General features: G+C 41.5%; 1 protein-coding gene across 2 annotated transcripts; it reads left to right on the top strand.

Moving 5' to 3' along the window:
* Positions 1–10,628: 10,628 nt before the first annotated feature.
* On the top strand, positions 10,629–18,021 carry IL1RN (interleukin 1 receptor antagonist). 2 transcript variants are annotated; one of them, XM_043986305.1, is made up of 5 exons: positions 10,629–10,713; positions 10,862–10,913; positions 12,980–13,068; positions 15,019–15,131; positions 17,255–18,021. In XM_043986305.1, the coding sequence occupies exons 1-5, from the start codon at positions 10,665–10,667 to the stop codon at positions 17,462–17,464; spliced, it is 513 nt and encodes a 170-aa protein (XP_043842240.1). In that variant the 5' UTR covers positions 10,629–10,664; the 3' UTR covers positions 17,465–18,021. The 2 variants fall into 2 exon arrangements, with proteins under 2 accessions (XP_043842240.1, XP_043842239.1); XM_043986304.1 differs by having other exon boundaries at positions 10,661–10,913.
* Positions 18,022–19,137: the final 1,116 nt, after the last annotated feature.

Raw genomic sequence — 19,137 nt, forward strand, 5'->3', positions numbered from 1 at the left:
GTCTTGTCTTTCAAAACCCGTAAGGAAAGAGAATGAGGGGGTTCCCCCAGAGACCAGATAGCGTTTGCCTTTAAAGGCCATAACCTCTTCAGAGTGGGCTCAAGGAGGGAATAACACACATACCTAATAGGGAACAGTAATCTAATTAACCCTACAGGAAAGTAGGAAGGGAAGAGGATAAGGAAGGAAGTGTGAATGAAGGGAAGGTAGAGCAGGGAGGGGGCAGTCAGAATTAAAACGCTTTTGAGGAGGATTAGAGCAAAATAAGATAGACAATAGAACAAATATCATTGGAAAGGAATAGGATGGAGGGAGGTAGTTATGATGATTGACTACAATGGCAAAACGTATGGTACCTACTCTGCTGGCTATTGTGAAGAAAATTCTCTGTCAAGTTCAAGGTACTATATAAAAATTATGATGGACAGGATGCTATCAGAAAAACCTGGAAAGACCCATATGAACTGAGGCAGAGAGAAATGTACTGTATACAGAATAACAGCAATAGTGTAAGATGATCTGCTGGGAAGCACGTGGTTGTTTTTTAGCAAGGCAATGATCCAATATAACTCTGAAGAACTTAGGAAAATTGTAGTCCATCTACAGAGAAAGAACTAATGGTATCTGAAAACAGACTGAAACACATTTTTTTTGACAATTCCTTAATCTGAAGTTTTGTTTTTATCTGTTTTCTCTCACAACCTAGATAATGTAGAATTGTACTCATGTAGAATTGTAGAATTATACTCATGTATAATTTATGTTGAATTGTTTGAGTTCTTAGGGTGGGAATGGGAGAGGAGGGAGGAAGAGAAGTTGAAACACAAAGGGTTTTTTTTTGTTGTTTTGGGTTTTTTTTAGTGAGGCAATTGGGGTTACGTGACTTGCCCAAGGTCACACAGCTTGTAAGTGTTTGAGGCTGGATTTGAACTCAGGTACTCCTGACTCCAGGGCTGGTGCTCTATCCAGGGCCTAGAAGTTGTTTACTCCACCACCACCACCACCACCACCCCCATTTACAGCTCTTAGCATAGTGCCTGGCACACAGTTGGTGCTTAACAAATATTTTTTTAATTGACTGATTGATTACAAACAAGGAAACTGAGGCTAAAGAAAGTAAATGACTTGGCTGAGGTCAAACAGAAATTGACGTACCAGCATTGGGTTTCACACTGTTAAGGGCTAAAATTCTAGCTAGTCTGTCTAAAATATCTAATGAGTGGTCGCCAATAAATTATAAGCTTTAGCAAGAGTTAGACTTTTAAGCATTTATTAAGGAGAATAAGAATTTGGTAAAGAGAGAGAAAGGCCTAGATTCCTATCTATTAAAGGGAGAGCACATTTCTAGCTCCCTTCTCCGCCAGCGTCCCCAGGAAAAAGCGCGAGCCTGAGCGCCAGTTTCTTCCTTCTTCCTCCCACCAGCCCGCGTCACTTCCTGACTCCTGGTCTTGCTCTCAAAGACCTTCCCTTCATGGGCAGAACTCTTCTACAGTAAGTATCCAGCAGGTGGCGTCATTCCAATCGTTACAACACCCAAGTCGTCTAACTCTAAATCCAGTCTTCTTTCCATCCCATCATACTGTCTGCCATCATCCAACCCTAAATCTATGATGCTATGACCTCCAAAGACCTTGTACCTACAATTTGAGAAGTTGAAACTACTAATAATAACTCACATTTAGATGATACATCACCACTGACAAAGCATGTTCCTTACAACCCCATGAGGTAGGCAGTGTTGGTATGATTATTTGTATTGTTCCCATGAGGAACTGAGACTCTAAGAGATTATGTGATTTCCCTGGGGTCACGTGGCTGACAAGCAGCAGAGCCAATAGTCAAACTCAGATCATCTCACCCCAATTCTAGGACTTAGCCATGCTAGTGTATTACTCAGTCATCTAGACATCATGGCATCCCTAGCCAAGCAGTAAGGCTTTCTCTATAACTTGGATAAATAAAATTAATAATAAAAACATGGCCAAGGTTCCAGAGTATAACAATAAACTTTTTATATTAAAGATAAAGCAAATGCACTATGAATAGAATTCTTGCTTATTTCATTATTATGAAATTATTTATTATAACAATTATTAAATGAGTTTTCTTCAAAAAAGCAAAGTGAGAGACAGAGAAGGCAAGGGTCTGGGTACTGGCAGCTAGGATTTTACTGTTCCCTCAGTGAAGTAAAACAGAGAGCTGTTAGAAGAGATTATGTCAGGAGTAATTTTTTAAAAACATCAGTGGGGGCAGCTAGGTGGCGCAGTGGATAAAGCACTGGCCCTGGATTCAGGAGTACTTGAGTTCAAATCCAGCCTCAGACACTTGACACTTACTAGCTGTGCAACCCTGGGCAAGTCACTTAACCCCAATTGCCCCAAAAAAAAAGAAAAAAAAGAAAAAAGAAAAACATAGGTGGCACAGGAGATAGCTAATTCTCATAAGGCAAATAGTGAGATGCCTAGATAAGAGTGACTGGAGGATCATTAAAGGTAGAGGCTGCTACCATCACTAGAGCAAACCTGCAGTCCTACTTATTTATCTCTGGGAGAATATTTATCTCTGGGAGAATATTCAAAGTTTGATCAAACAACGATTGATAACAGTTAACTAAATGAGAGATGGTACTATATTTTACTTGGGTTGTTATTGCATTTCTATGTTGTCCCTTATTGTGTTAATATTTTATCCATCTCATCAAAAACTCGTTAACTATTTTATTGTCATTCTACTAAAGAGTTATATCTTTGGACAAAAGCGGTATCTACTGGACTGTGTGAAAAATGTTTTTAAAAAATAATCCTTAGCTAGCCATACGTAAAAGGGAAGCCCTTGCTATCATGACCTAAGGCACTGCTCTCTATACTACTTTATATAGTAGTTATCCCTAAACTAGATGAGGCAGGGGAAGAAAGAAAGGAAGAAAGGAAGGCAGGAAGGCAGGAAGGCAGGAAGGCAGGAAGGCAGGAAGGCAGGAAGGCAGGAAGGCAGGAAGGAAGGAAGGAAGGAAGGAAGGCAGGAAGGAAGGAAGGAAGGAAGGAAGGAGAAGGAGAAAGTATATGAGCATTTATAAAGTACCTAGTATGTGCCAGGCACTGTTCTAAGAATTTTACAAATATTATCTTTCCTCACAACAACCCTAGAAAGTAGGTGCTATTATTATCCCCATTTTACCATTGAGGAAATTGAGGCAGACAGAGGTTAAGTGATATATATGTTCAGGCTCATACTAAGTAACTGAGGTCAGATTTGAACTCAAGTCTTCCTGACTCCAGACCTAGGACTATGTCCATTGTGGTACCTAGCCTCAGGGTCCATATCTTCATTAATCTGTGTTTTTCTTCCTCCCTTTCCAGCCTTCTTACACTTCTCTCCCCTCCACATGTTCCATGCTCCTGAGACACTGGCCTCCTTAGACTCCAGAGGACATGACCCTCATCTCTTCCTTGGAGTTGGTTCTCCCCCATGACTGGAAGGCTCTCCTTCCTCACCTCCTAGATTCTGGATTACTTCAAGGACTCAGCTCAAATCCCACCATTTGCAGAAAGACTTTCCTGGTCTTCCCAGGCATTAACACCTACATTTTTCCAGTGCTTAGCACAGTGCTCAATACATAGTAGGTGTTTAATAAATGTTTATTGATCATTGATTACTTCATCAATTTTTTAGAATTCCCTCATATATTCTCTATATATCTTGTATGTGCCTAGATATCTGCCTGTTGCCTCACCTCCTGTCCCCATTAGACCGTGAGCTCTTTGGGGACAAAGTGTTCTTGCCTTTCTTTTTATCTCCTGTGTTTAACATGGTGCCAGGCACTGGGTGGGTGTTTAATAAATGCTTGCTGACTGACCAGAAGGGGATGGGGGTAGATCTTGTGGATAGCAGAGGTTGTTTATTGAACCTGTGGCATCGGTGAGGAAGCCAGTGAAGGCAGAGTATGATCTGAGCTAAGGAGTTTATTTCTGTTAGGTGTGAAAGTGGATAGAGTGCTAGACCTAGAGTCGGGAAGACCTGAGTTCAGATCTTCTCTCAGACACACATTTAACTGTATGGCCTTGGGCAAGTCACTGAACCTCTGCCTGCCTCAGTTTCCTCATCTATAAAATGGGTACAAAGAGAGTAGAAAATGGTTTTGTAAAGTACTAGATAAGTGATATTTATTGCTAATAATAATAAAAGTTATTATAATAATAATAATTCAGGGGATACAACCCTGTAGAAACACCCATGAGCAAGGCTAGGAAGAGGAAAGAAAGAAATCAGGAAGGGTAAATCTAGGAAAAACAGGAGTAAGGAGGAGCTAGTCAAGATGAGCGGCTCTATTTGTGAAAACTAAGGGACTGTAAGTAACCAAGAGAAAGGCCTTTTCCTGGAATCCCCTATAGTCAGAAGCCAGGAGGGCTTCAGCTAAAGTGTGGTGACATAGCAGGTTTTGGTGACAACCCTTTGGGCCACAAACCTAAGGGGGTGACCCGAGGGCCTAGACAGGAAAGGACTTTGCTGTTCTGGGACCAACAGAGACCAAACCATCTAGCTCATAGCCTTTCATTAGGCAGATGAAGTCATGGGACTCCAGAAGGGGAACCAAATAACTCCAAGAGTCAGAGCCCAGAAAATGGGATTTTGGACCAAAAGGGGAAATTGTATCAGAGAAAGAGTATTTAATGCTCATGAGGGACCTTCATTCCCCACCAGGCTTCTGTCTAGATGAGACAGAGACTCTCTCTAGACTCCATCCCTCTAAAGACGAAAATGTGTTGTCCCAAAAGTCTTCTGGGGTCTGGAGTCCAGAGAAGGTCCTTCCACAAAGCCTGGTGGAAGATACAGGTCCCTTACATGCTTTTTGTTCTTTAGTCATTTTAGTCATGCCTAATTCTTTGTGACCCCCCACTTTGGGGTTTTCTTGGCAGAGACACTGGAGTGGTTTGCCATTTCCATCTGCAGCTCATTTTACAGATGAGGTAAACAGGGTGAAATGACTTGCCCAGGGTCACACACCGAGTAAGTGTCTGAGGCTGTATTTGAACTAAGGAAGATAAGTCTTCCTGACTCCAGGTCTGATGCTCTGTGCACTATGGCACCCCCTAGCCAGCCTTTATATGCTTTATGTGTGCTTTAATTCAGTACCACACTGAGAAATCTGAGAATGTATTTAATTTACCTCAAGGGTATCTAGCTTGTATTTGGAGAGACTACAGAAAAGACTAGCTGTGACCTTGTAGTGACTTCAAACACTGGACTCCAGAGGCTTCCTATTACTTCCAAGATCAGAAATAAACGCCTTTCTCTGGCAGCTCTTCCTAAGATGCCTCCTTTCTGTCTTCCCTGCTCTTCTTCTTCTTCTTCTTCTTCTTCTTCTTCTTCTTCTAGTGAGGCAATTGGGGTTAAGTGACTTGCTCAGGGTCACACAGCTAGTAAGTGTTAAGTGTCTGAGGCTGGATTTGAACTCAGGTACTCCTGACTCCAGGGCCGGTGCTCTATCCACTGCTCCACCTAGCTGCCTCTCCTGATCTTCTTACATTTGCTTCCATACAACTCTAGGCTTCAGCTACACTGGTCTCACTATTCCTCATGCAAATTGCCAAAGGTAATAAAAAAAACTTCTTCAGTTTGGGAAACCCATGGTGTTTTGCACTTGTGGGTGGCCCCAGTTTGCACACTTTAAAAAAAAGCTCAAATAAAGACACATTTCTTTTCTCTTTCACTTAAGAGTTTGATTTATTTCAGCACCCTTTCATCTTTCATGCAAATGTGTTTTATGGAAATATTGGAGGCCAGAAAACACAGGAAGGATTTGAGAAGAAGAGTCTGGTTTGGAAGAAACTTGAAAGAAGTGCCAGTAGTCTTCTGGGAACCTTGAAGCCTGAATCTGCAAGTCTGTGAACCTAGGAATCTTAATCTCTTTGTAATGGAGAATCATTGGGTCATAGGAGCCATATATGGGAAGGACCCGAATCTCCTGCTCAAATGGCTTCATTTTACAAATGAGGAAATGGTGACCATACAGCTGATAAGCAGAATGTCTGGAATGGCCACACAGAGAGAGGCAGGTTCAAATCCTGAAGCCATCTTGCTTTTCCTGTGAGCATGACTGTGGAGTAATGAGACCTGTTGTTTAATTTATACATACCAATGAGTGATAGCCTTCAGGGCCATGGATACAATGAAAAGAGCATTGGATTTGATTTCAGAAAACTTGGGTTCCAATCCAGCTCTGCTACCTACCATCCGTGCTACCTTGAGCAAGCTGCTCCCCTTCTCTGGGCTGCAGTCCCTTCATCTGTCAAATGAGGGAGTTGGACTTAATCACCTCCAAAGTTTCCTTCCAACTCTAAGTCTATGATCTATTGATTCCAGAAGGTGATCCTCTTGAGAGGCTATACTGTGTTATCAGGTATCAGGGAAATGCTGTGGGGCAACACACACACACACGTGCGCGCGCATGCGTGTGTGTGTGTGTGTGTGTGTGTGTGTGTGTGTGTGTGTGTGTGTATATATTGGGCAGGGCAATGAGGGTTAAGTGACTTGCCCAGGGTCACAGAGCTAGAGGGTAACATATATTTTTAATTCCTCTTTGGAATCAGTAGATCATGCAAGAAAACTATCCAATTCTAAATATTCAAGTCACACCTGATGTTGGATCCAATATAGTGACTTTCAGATTTCTCAGCCACTTAATTCATCAACTATGTCTACACATGACCATCTTCTATCTCTAAAAACACAATCCACCTTCTGAAGATAAAGACTCACCACCATCAAGCAGATGACAAATAATTGTGTTCTAGGGTATTGCCCAAGAAGAGCAATGGTGCTATCCTGAGAATAAGTGAGAGGACACCCTCTTGACAGTCAGATTTAGAAAGGAACAATATTCATTTGGATGGATCTAGTCTAGTTTGTTCATTGAAACAACCTGTCAACAAGGTATAACGGATAGAATGTTGAGCCTGGAGTCTGGAAGACCTGAGTTTGAATCCTGCCTCTTGCATTTACTTGGCAAATCTCAACTCTTCTGAGTCTCCATTTCCTTGTCTTAAACCTACATCATTCAGTTGCTGTATAGACCCAATGAATGAACATAGAAATGCTTTGCAAACCTTAAAGCAACATCCCAGTCAACCCATGTTGTAGTGGATAGAGTACTGCACTTGGACACAGGAAGACTAGGTTCAAATCCCACATTGGACACTTACTAGCCATGTGGCCCTTATCTAAGCCACTTTAACCTTTCTGCTTCAATTTCCTCATCTGTAAAATAATGAGTCAGATTCAAAATCAGTCCCTTAAGTATCTAGCTCAGCTAGTGTTATAAAGACAAAAGCAAAATAATCTTTGCCTTCAAGGAGCTTAATGGAGAAAATAATGTGCATGTATATGTATGTATATATGTGTATATGATATGTATGTTTATTTTATATGCAGAGATAGATGATTGATAGATAGATAAATAGATAGATAGGTAGATAGATAGGTAGGTAGATAGATAGATACAGAGATAGATAGATAGATAGATAGATAGATAGATAGATAGATAGATAGATAGATAGATAGATCGGTCGATCGATCAATCGATAGATAGATAGATAGATAGATAGATAGATAGATAGATAGATAGATAGATAGATAGATAGATAGATAGATAGATAGACAGACAGGTAGATAGATAGATAGATAGGTAGATAGATAGATAGATAGATAGATAGATAGATAGATAGATAGATAGATAGATAGATAGACAGACAGACAGGTAGATAGATAGATAGGTAGATAGATAGATAGACAGACAGGTAGATAAATAGATAGATAGATAGATAGATAGATAGATAGATAGATAGATAGATAGATAGATAGATAGATAGATATTCAAGGCAGTTGAGGAGACCAAGAAAAACCTCCTAGAAAAGGTTACACAAGTTGAGGCTTGAAGGATGCTAGGGATCCCAGGAGAAGGAAGGTAGGAGACATGTGCATTTCTGGCATGGGAAACAACCAATGTAAAGTCATAAAGATAGGAGATATCTTGTGGAAGGAATTATTAGAAGACCCATTTAGCTGAACCATAAAGTACACACTGGGGTGGAGCAGATGTATAAGGCAGGAAAGGGAAGATGGAATCAGGTTGCAAAGGGTTTTAAATGACAGGCGGGGAGAGGGGCTTTATATTTGATCCTGTGCTCAATAGAGAGCCTGTGATTTTTTTTTTTGAGTGAGGGGGTGTCACAGTCATACCTATGCTTTGGGAAAATCACTTTGGCAGCTGTGTGGAAGAGGAGCTGAAATGGGGAATAGACTTGAGGAAGGGAGATCAGTTAGGAGAACACTGCAGTGATTCAGGTGATGGGTGATGTGACAGCAAGATAGAGTAAGAAATATGAGCTTTTGTGACAGTGAGTCTCATTAAGGCAGCCTGGGAGAGTGAAGAATGCTGGCCCTCAGAAACCCAGACTCTAGCTCTTTCTCAGGAACCATCTGGCTGTGTGTCCTTGTCTAGTTCACTCAGCTATTCCGGACTTCTGTTCCCTCACTTAAAATAATGATGAAATATGGACGCTAGAATCAATCGTTTCAAGTCCCAAACCCCAGGCTTCTCTTCTCTCCCCTAAAGGAGCTATACGTGGGGGGCCCCCTCTTGGGGACTTGGTGTTCTTGTCTAGAAAATCCCTCTTCCTTAACTTTCCCGAACATCCAAATCAGAGAATTTTCAGGTTGAATGAGACCTCAGGCACCTTCTAGTCTAATCCTCTGCTTGATCTCAGGTTCATCCTACAGTATCTTCAAAGGGTCATTCATCCTCTGTTTGGAGATTTCCATTGAGAGGGAACCCATTTCCACTGCAGACAGTCCATTCTACTTGGGGATAGTTCTTAGCCAGAATTGGCTTTCCTCTCTTCAAGCCTCCAGCTGCCTCTCTAAAGCTCACCACCATGTTTCCCTCCAAGGCTTTTCTTCTCCAGATAAAGTGACCCAGTAACCTCAAAAGCAGCTGTGAGGTATAGTGCATAGAATCCTGTAATCAAGTCAGGAATGTTGGAACTCAGCTTGCTTTGTGTGCAACTCTGGGGGAGTTGCTGAATCTGAGACTCAGTTTCTTCATCTGTAAAATGAGGATAATAATGCCTGTATTAGGGGCAGCTAGGTGGCACAGTGGATAGAGCACCGGCCCTGGAGTCAGAAAGGCCTGAGTTCAAATATGGCTTCAGACATTTAACACTTAGTAGCTGTGTGACCCTGGGCAAGTCACTTAACCCCAATTGCCTCACCCCCCAAAAAAATGCCTGTATTAATTACTTTGCAGAAGTGTTGTGAGATTTAAATGAGATAAGATAAAGAATATGCATAAAATATTTTTCAAAACTTAAAAAAGGCTATTGAAATATCATTAGTTACCATGAATTATTATTTATACTTACCATTTATTTTACTATTTTTACTACTTATTTTACAATTATTTTACTCTTTTATTATTATTCTGCTATTACTATTTCTATTTCCTGTTAGCACAGTGGACAATTCAAATCTTGCCTCAGACACTTACTAGCTGTATCACCATGAAGAAATTGTTTAACCTCTCAGCCTCAGTTTCCTCATCTGTAAAATTGGGGTAGTAATCATACCTAGTTCCCAGGGTTGTTGTGAGGGTCAAATGAAATATATGACATATATAAAGTGTTTCACAAACCTTAAGACACTATAAAATGCTAATTATTATTATTATTATTATTATCCTGTTTGCTCTCCTCATTTGGAATATTCACAATATAAAGCATGGGATTGAAATCCTGACTCTACAACTACATATCTTTAGACAAGTCATCTCACCTCTCTGGACCCATTTCCTCCCCTATAAGATGAAAAGATTTGGGCAAGATGGAGTCCAAAGTATCTTCTAGCTTTAAATTCTTTCCAGAATCATTGACATTTTAGAATTTTATAGTTCTACCCTATTGCAGGTATTATTCTATCTATTAGAGGTACTACTATCCTTATTTTTATAGATTAAGAAGTTATAGCTCAGACAGGGTTAACGACTCACCCAAAGTCACACATACAGAACTAGAGAAGGGAAGATGCTATTTATAACCATAGAAGGAAGGGAATTCAGAAGCCATGTTGTCTAACTCATACCCAGAAAGGAATTCCCACTGTACAACCCGACAAGCGGTCATCTAGTCTGTGGTTTTGACTGGTTTCAAAGCACTGATCCAGGAAGGCTAAACTTTCCCACAGGACCATTTCCCCATAAGTCCATTACTTTTTAAAAAGATGCAAATTGCCAGTTGGGCACCCTCATGAGTCAAGGGCTTCCCTAGCCTCTGGTCTGGACCCAAAAGGAAAACGTCCATTTTTTTTTTTACTAGAAATTCTTCTTTTAATATGTTCCAAGCAGGATATCCAACAATCAGCTGGATGGGATTGATCGACTTAGATAAGAGATGATCTATCTGGTCCAACATCCTCAATTTACAGAGGAAGAAACTGAGGCTCACAGAGCTTGAAAGATGCTCAGGAAGGTTTTCATTACACTTTTCTTCAAAGGGAATCGGTGAAGAGGAAATAGAAATCTTGTTTTGGGGAAATTGCACTGTAGGGGGTTGTTACGACACCAATTGCGAAACCAGAGGCCAAAAAGTGACAACAATAGTTTTTTGGAAATTCTAATGCATTTCCGGTTTCCAGTCCTTAACAGTGAGAGCCTTGCTCAGTTTGGTGGGTGGCCTTTTTCTTTATAAGGAGTGGAGACTTGGGTTGCTATGGTAGACCAGTGGAGCCCACACCAATCAGGGGAGCAAGATGGATTTCCATGTGTACCCCCGGGGCTACCTGATCACTCTCCTCCTCTTCCTTTTTCATTCAGAAACAGCATCTTTCCCCTTTAAGAAAATGACCAGCAAAAAGCAAGCCTACAGGTAAGTTGGTCACCTTATAGTTATTGGTCACTCTGTGCAAGGGTGGGCTGGTTGAAATCCATGGGGGATGAGTTTTGGTTTTCCAAGTGGATGGAAATCAATGGGGGACAAATGCCTAGCTTTCATAGTGGATTGGGAACCCGGACTGGCGAGGACGGGTTTGTGTTTGCAAAGGAAAGAATGCTCCATCTACTGTTCAGAAAAAGAAGAGACACTTGGACCGCCTCTTGGGGAGGCAGCCTACCAGAGGGAAAGTGTGCTGGATTTGGAGTTAAGAGAGAAGGCATCTCATATCCAGCCTTCCACACTCCTTAGTGGTTAGCAATGTGGATTGTATATGATTATGGCAGGCACTATTATCTTTCTTTTATGGAGGGGGATCCTGCTGCTCAGAGGGGTTAAATAACAACTAGGTAAGTCAGAGAGGGGAGATCTGAGCCCATGCCTTTCCTGACTCCAGGTCCAGCACTCTACAAACTATGCCAAGCTACTAATTCTTAGACAATTCTCTTAATTGCTCTGAGCCTCAGTTTCTTCAGTTATTTTTTTTCAGTATTGATACTACTATATTTAATTTAATGTGTTTTTTTAATAAAGTATTTTATTTTTTCCCCGTTACATGTAAAGATGGTTCTCAACTTTTGTTTATACAAGCTTTCCAATTTCAGATTTTCTCCCTCCCTCTCCTCCTTCCCCCCTCCCCTAGACAGCAGGTAAGTTTCCTCAGTTATAAAAAAGGGGATAATGATACTTTTAATGACTAGTCCATTGTAACCCATGGGCTACACTCCATCTTATGGGGAACTGGTCCTGGGGAAAAGTTTAGGCTTACTGGCTCAGTGCTTTGAAACCAGTGAAAATCACTTGTTGGTTTATACAGTGGGAATGACTAGCCCATTGTAACCAATGGGTTACAATGAGGAACAGGCTTTGCAGACCTTACAGGGGCATTAGGAATGAGAGTTGATATGATTTTCAAAGACTCAGAACAGAAGGATCAAAAGAGAAAGCCCAGGGGGCAGCTAGGTGGCGCAGTGGATAAAGCACCAGCCCTGCATTCAGGAGGACCTGAGTTAAAATCCTCTCTCAGACACTTGACACTTATTAGCTGTGTGACCCTGGGCAAGTCACTTGACCCTCATTGCCCTGTGCAAAAAAACAAAACAAATAGAGAGAGAGAGAGAGAGAGAGAGAGAGAGAGAGAGAGAGAGAGAGAGAGAGAGAGAGAGAGCCTGACTAGATTTTATGATTTCCATGAAAACTTTGGAAATTCAGCTAGTGTTTAAAAATTATACTAGACACTTTCTTTCTTGCCAGAACAATGCTTCCTCAAAGAGCAGAATTCAGGAGAAGGGAACTCTGCTTTAGAGAATTTTAATATCAGAAGTTCCTGCAGCCCCCTGGACCCAGCAGGTAGATTATATCAGCTCTGCCTTGCTGCTACAAAATGTGTACATACTTATCATAATATTCTGACCCACATTTCTTTCCCTGGTTTATCTGCTGGATTATAGTCTATTATCTGCTGTAGGTTTTATATTCTAATAAGAGAACTTGGGGAAAGTTTTAGGAAAACTTCTCTCCTGAACTTTTTCAAAGTAATGGGAGTTTTTGCTTTTCAGTCATTTCAGTTATGTCCAACTCTTCATGACCCCTTTTTGGGGGAGTTTCTTGGCAAGGATATTGGAGTGGTTTACCATTTCCTTCTCTAACTCATTTTACAGATGAGGAAACTGAGGCAAACAGGGTGAAGTGGCTTGCCTAGGGTCACACAGCTAGTCAGTGTCTAAGGTCAGATTTGAACTCAGGAAGATGGGTTTTCCTGAATCCAGGCATGACACTCCATCCACTGCACCACCTAGCTGCCCTTTTAGAGTTGTAATGTGCTTTAAATGCATTTTCTTGTATGTGTTATAATACAAGGCTAACAATACCTGCCCTGCCTGTCTCAGGGAACCATGGTGGGGATTAAATCGATCAAATGTACACAGTGTTTCTCATGGCTCCAAATGTAAGGCTCACACTGGGAGGGCTGGGCTTGTAAGCCATGTCCTCTGGCCTTTCAGAATCTGGGATATTTACCAGAAGACTTTCTACCTGAGGAACAACCAGCTCGTGGCTGGCTACTTGCAAGGCATGAATACTAAGCTAGAAGGTCAGTTGTTGCATGAGAAGGACTTGTGTGCACATTTGTGTGTCTTTGTATGCCCAGTACCTTGTCATATAGTAGGCACTTAATGTATGCTTTTTGAATGATTGATCCATTGATGGTGTGTGTATGTGTGTATATGTGCATGTGCATTTGTATGTGTATGTATATGAAGCCTTGGGGTCTGGGGCATTAGGTTCAATCTCTTTAAGCTTTAAAATCAAAGCCACCATTTTTTTCCCAATTCCAAATCCCTGCTAGCAAGTTTTCATTTGTTCCCTAAGTCTGAAACTTTGCTTATGGTGCTATGAGAAAAGGGAATGCCCAGCTCCTCATGAGAGTAGTAGCATGTTGTTATACCCTGGGCACCCTAACATTAGAGAGGGTCAAGTAGATTAAAGGATCCCAGAACTAAAGCTGGAAGGGACCTTAGCAACCACCTACCACAATGCTCCCCAAATTTACAAATGAAGAAACTGAGGTCCATATGAGCTAAGGTCACTAGCTCAAGGTTGCAGACATAGCAATGGGGCAGAGTCAGGATTTGAACCAAAATACTCTTGTTCTAAGTCCAGAGAGATCTTTTTCCACCCTACCAACTGTGCCACAAACTAGCTGGGTGATCTCACACAAGTCTTTGTCTCCATGGGTCTATTATTCCCCATCTATAAAAACAAGGAACTGAGCTAGTTGATCCCCAAGGGTCTTTCCAGTTCTGATTCTCTGTTATTCTGTAATTCCATTAACTCCTGTTTCCTCTTCTGTGTCCTGGTGATGTGCCCCTCTTTTTGTCTACTCTGTCCCTTCGTGCTTCTCTTTTTCTGCCTTTCTCTGCCTCCTTTTTCTCTTTGTCTTTTATTCTAGGTATCTCTGCCTCAATCTCTCTCTCTCTCTCTCTCTCTCTCTCTCTCTCTCTCTCTCTCTCTCTCTCTCTCTCTGTATATATATATATATATATATGTATATATGTATGTATGTATGTATGTCTTATACATATCATGGAAAGTCTAGAACTCAGGGTTTTCTTTATTCTGCATATCTCTGCCTCAGTCTCTCTTTCCCTATAATGTGGAAAATCTAGAACTCAGGGTTCCTGTTTATTCTATGCATCTCTGCCTCAATCTTCCTCATGTTCCCCCTATAACATGGTAAGGCTAGAACTCAGGGTTATATTTCATTCTATCTATCTCAGCCTCAATCTCTCTCTCCTTATAATATGGATAGTCTAGAATTCAGAGTCCTTCCTTTCCCCATGAAGATCAACTTCAACTTTACCCACCCAGAGTAAGGTGGGGTGGGAAGGTGAAGAAGGCAGAATTTTCACCGCCACCAAAGGGCAGAGTTGGGAGAAATGAGTCTTAGTTACAAAGAGAAAGATTGAGGCTTGGTGTAAGGATAATTAGATAGGGATGGGAGCTGTGATTTCACTTCCAGCTGAGGGAACTCCCTTTACCAATGCAGGCTGACATCTTTTCTGCAATTTAGAGTTTTGGAGAGCAACCTTAGAGGTTAAGGGACTTCTCTAGGGTTACACAGCCAGTATGTGGGAGAGATAGGAACTCAGGTCTTCCTAACGTTGAGGATAGTTCTGTAACCATTCAGCTACACTGCCTCTGAATAATTAGAGTAATCCCAAAACAGACAGGGCTATCTCAAGGGGTCTTGGTGGTCCCACCTCCCTGGAGATCTTCAAGCCAAGGCTAGATGACCACTCATCAGGGATATTATAGAAGAAATTCAGGTATAGGTGGGAATTTATGGCCTCATAGGTTCCTTCATCTGTGAGATTTTATGGAATGGTGTCTCAGAAATAGGAAAGGACTCACTCCAAAACACTTAGCAAGGCTACTGAAGCCCAAGACCCACTCTGGGCTGATGGTTCTCTCTGTCTGCCCACCTCTCCCTCCTGGACATTCTAGGGCTCTCACCATCGTCTCTGCTTTGTTCTTTTCCCAGAGAAGATTGACATGGTTTCCATTGAGCCTCATTCTGTACTCTTGGGGATCCATGATGGGAGCCTGTGCCTGTCCTGTGTCAAATCTGGTAATACGGCTCAGCTCCAGTTGGAGGTAAGAATCTCTGCCCGTGCCCTTGTCCATTAAGGCCAGCTCCTCTCTTCCACCATGGTGCACCCTCTCCTAATCATACACCATGGGGAAGCATTAACCTCTAACATTTCCCCATCTCCATCAGAACTTACCTTCTCTGTGACCCATTCCCTCAATTAACCACTCAACGTATTAATAGGTATTAGTTGTCATGCCTGGGCCTCAGCTTTCTCCTCTATAAAATGAAGGCTTTGGATTAGTTGATCTAGAGCTTTCCTTTCAGGTCCTAGAGTCTAAAAATCTATGATTTGATATGCTAAGATATTACCCCAGGTCAGAGGCATTCCATTTCTACTGAATATTATCTTGTAGGTACAATTTTTACATGTAAACTCCCCTTTTAGAATTCTTGATGACAGGGGCTTTTTGCATTTCTTTTTATATTCCCAGCCTGGAATGCCTAAAAAATAGTAGATACTTAACAAAGGTTTGTTGATTGACTGACTTATAAGATAGCCCCCTAGAGAGCATTCTTTAAATCACAAGAGTGAATGAAAAAACATTTATTGAGAGTTTACTACGTGCTGGGTGCTGTGCTAAGTGCTAGGGATCCAAATAGAAAACAAACAAACATAGCAGTACCTGTTCTCAAGGAGTTTACTGTCTAATGAGAGGAAATACTAGATATAAGGGAGTGTCAGAGTCTCAGTTATTTTGATAGGTGAATTGGGGGAGATTTGAAACATTTTTACCAGGTAGATCTCAAGTTCCACCACAGAAGTGATTGACTTCTGTCTCTGTGTAGGTCACAGCTATCATCATACAAAAGGATGCTAAATGATCAGCAGTATCCCCCTCTCCCCAATTCAGAATCATAGAATTTCACAATTTGAGAGCTAGAACAGACTTCAGTGTCCCATCAATCCAATCCATATACAAAAGCAATCTTTACTATAAGATACCAAAAAGTAATCATTCCACCCTCCCACCTTTGACAGGTAAGAAGATAGTAGTAGATGATAGATAGATAGATAGATAGATAGATAGATAGATAGATAGATAGATAGATAGATAGATAGATGGATGGATGGATGGATGGATGGATGGATGGATGGATGGATGGATGCATGGATGGATGCATGGATGGATGGACAGATGGACGGACAGATGGATGGATGGTTGGATGGTAGGTGGATGTAAATAGATACATGAGTGAATGGATAAATAGATGATATATAGATACAAGCTTATGTAGATAGATGAATAGGTGGATGGATAAATGGATGGATGGATGGATGGATGGATGGATGGATGGATGGATGGATGGATGGATGGATGGTTGGAAGGATGGATGGATGAACAGATGGATGGGGAAAGAAAGAGTGAGAGCAAGTGAGCAAGGAAGAGAGAGAGAGAGAGAGAGAGTTAACATTTATTAAGCATTTTCTATGTGCCAGGCACTGTACTGAATACCTTTAAGCCCCCAGGTTGATGAAACAGAGTAAGATCATAAGTGAATCTTGACAAAGAGTAAAATTCAAAACCGGATCAAGATCTTGACCAGAAGTAAAATGCAGTTAATCTGAAAGCCATCATTTTATTGTTGTGGTGCCCTTCAAACAACCTTGATTATTGGAATGCACCAGTTTGAAAATATTTAAATAAATACTTTTAAAACCTGAAATAAAAAACCACCCAGCTTCCTAAGCTGAACAGAATGTGTGTTTTTCAAAAAATATAAGTCAAAGAATGGGCCCAGCATATGGCTAAGAATCTTTGCCATTTGGGGGTGGCTCCTAGAATCAGAGGACTGTGGATTTTCGGAGCTGAAAAGGATGTTAGATATGAATTGATCTAACACCCTCCTTTTTATAGAGGACAAAACAGGCACAGAGAAGGAAAGGTGTATCCCAAGCACACATAGCTCCTCACAGGTCTCTTTGTAGATTTGGCCCAGTGGTCTACCTCCTCCTTGAAATTCTTTCTTTCTTAGTTTCCATGACAGTCACTGCTTCCTCCTGGTTCTCCTCCCACCTCTTTAATGGTGCCTTCTCTGTCTCTTTCACCATCCCTTGTCCTTATTCCTTTTCTCTACTCATCCCCAATAAGCTGATTATTAAACCATATTGTTTCTCGGTCTCTAGGCAGTGAACATCACAGAGCTGGACAAGGATAGAGATAAGTCCAAACGTTTCACTTTTATCAAGTCTGAAAATGGCGCCACTTGCAGCTTTGAGTCTGCTGCCTGCCCCGGCTGGTTCCTCTGCACCCAGGCAGAGGCCGACAGGCCAGTCAGCCTTTCCAACACTCAAACAGAGGCCTTCATCACCAAATTCTACTTCCAAAAGGAATAACCCCAAGAGGACCGCCTCCCCCCACCCCGTAACATCTCCATTCCTTGCTGGCCTTCCCCTTCCCTCACCCCTGTGCCTGGAAATCCCCATCTTTATCCACTGCTGTCTCTCTCGAAGTGACAGTGCCACAGTGGGTACTGTTGTCTCCAAGCCAGCACATTGAGGAATGAGCTCTGGACTGGAAATCAGGAGACTTGGGTCCCTGCCTTGCAACTCTTTACTTACGTGACCTTGGACAGGTCACTTCACTTTTCTAAATCTCTGTTTCACCATCTGGAAAATGGCAAGGCTGGGGAACATGACCTCTGAGATCTCTTGGAGCTCCAAAGTTAATCCAATTCTAAGTCCAGCTAGCAATGTGTTGCCTAATTTTCCTTTCTCTGGGTGTCAAGGTCTCCATGGGTCCCTCGGGGAAAGCAAGCCTGCCCCACTAAGGAATAGGCCCAGGGGAACTGTAGGAGATGCTAGAGGTTCCGATTTGTGAACTGAGTGTTGTTTTCTTCTATGTCTTGTGACCACTATACTACATCATGTTTCAATAAAGCCTTGAAAAGTCATTGTGTTGGCTCCTCTTATATGAATCTCTTCCCAGTCCTGGGCAAAGAAGGCATGATGAAGGCACTGAGGTGGGCAGAACTTGATTCCCAACACCCTTAGTGCCTTTGCATATTCCCCTTTCTTGTTGTGACCCTCAGTTTCTCCTGGAAGAAAAAAGCAGGGTTAAAGCTCTCTAAGGGAATTAAGTCAACTAATGTTTGCAGTGTCCTGAGACAATGGAAAAACCTAGTCAGTAACCGTAGACCTAACATGGTACTGAATGACTCCCATATAACACATTCTACCTTAAGGCAAAAGGGTAGAAGAGAGGGGCTATAAATGTTTGGAGACTTAATAATCAGTGTCTGCCACTTCTTGGGGTAGAGGGAGTGTATTCAGACAGTCACTGCAGCCAAATTGGTGGGGAGGTCCCTACCACAGGATGGACCCCAAGTCACAAGGAAAAGACTTTATCAGACTCATGGATTCCCACCCCCACCCCACCCCCACCCCTAACAATGCTTTCCTTTTCATGCCCAGGAAGAAATCAAAATGTTGATTTCTTTTTCTATTTATATGGACATTTTGTATTTTTATAGTAATCCATTGTATTTATTATCAGATTTGTTAGAGTATAATTGGGCAAAATAATTTATAACAACTTATTATATTTCTTCCTTGTCTGCTGTGAATTCTTTTTTCTATTTTAAATATGCTAATTTTGTTTTGTCCTTTTTTGACCAAGCTATCCAACACTTTAGCTATTTATGAGTTTTATTGTTAAACAGCTCATAGGTGTATTTATGATGTTTTTTGTTTTCAACTTTATCTCTTATTCAATTTTCAGAATTTATATTTGGGCTTTTTGGTTTTGTTTTTTGTAGTATATTTAGTAGCATTCCCAATTCCTTGGTTTGTCTATTTTCTCTTATGTTGATAAAAGTGTTTGGACATATAAATCTTCTGACAAAACCTGCTAAGAAAACTAGAAAGCAGCCTGGTAGAAATTAGTTATTGGGGCAGCTAGGTGGCACAGTGGATAGACCACCAGCCCTGGATTCAGAAGGATCTGGGTTCAAATATGACCTCAAACACTTGACACTTACTAGCTGTGTGACCCTGGGCAAGTCACTTAA

Source organism: Dromiciops gliroides, chromosome 2 (assembly GCF_019393635.1).
Source record: "Dromiciops gliroides isolate mDroGli1 chromosome 2, mDroGli1.pri, whole genome shotgun sequence".
Classification (NCBI taxonomy): Eukaryota; Metazoa; Chordata; class Mammalia; order Microbiotheria; family Microbiotheriidae; genus Dromiciops; species Dromiciops gliroides.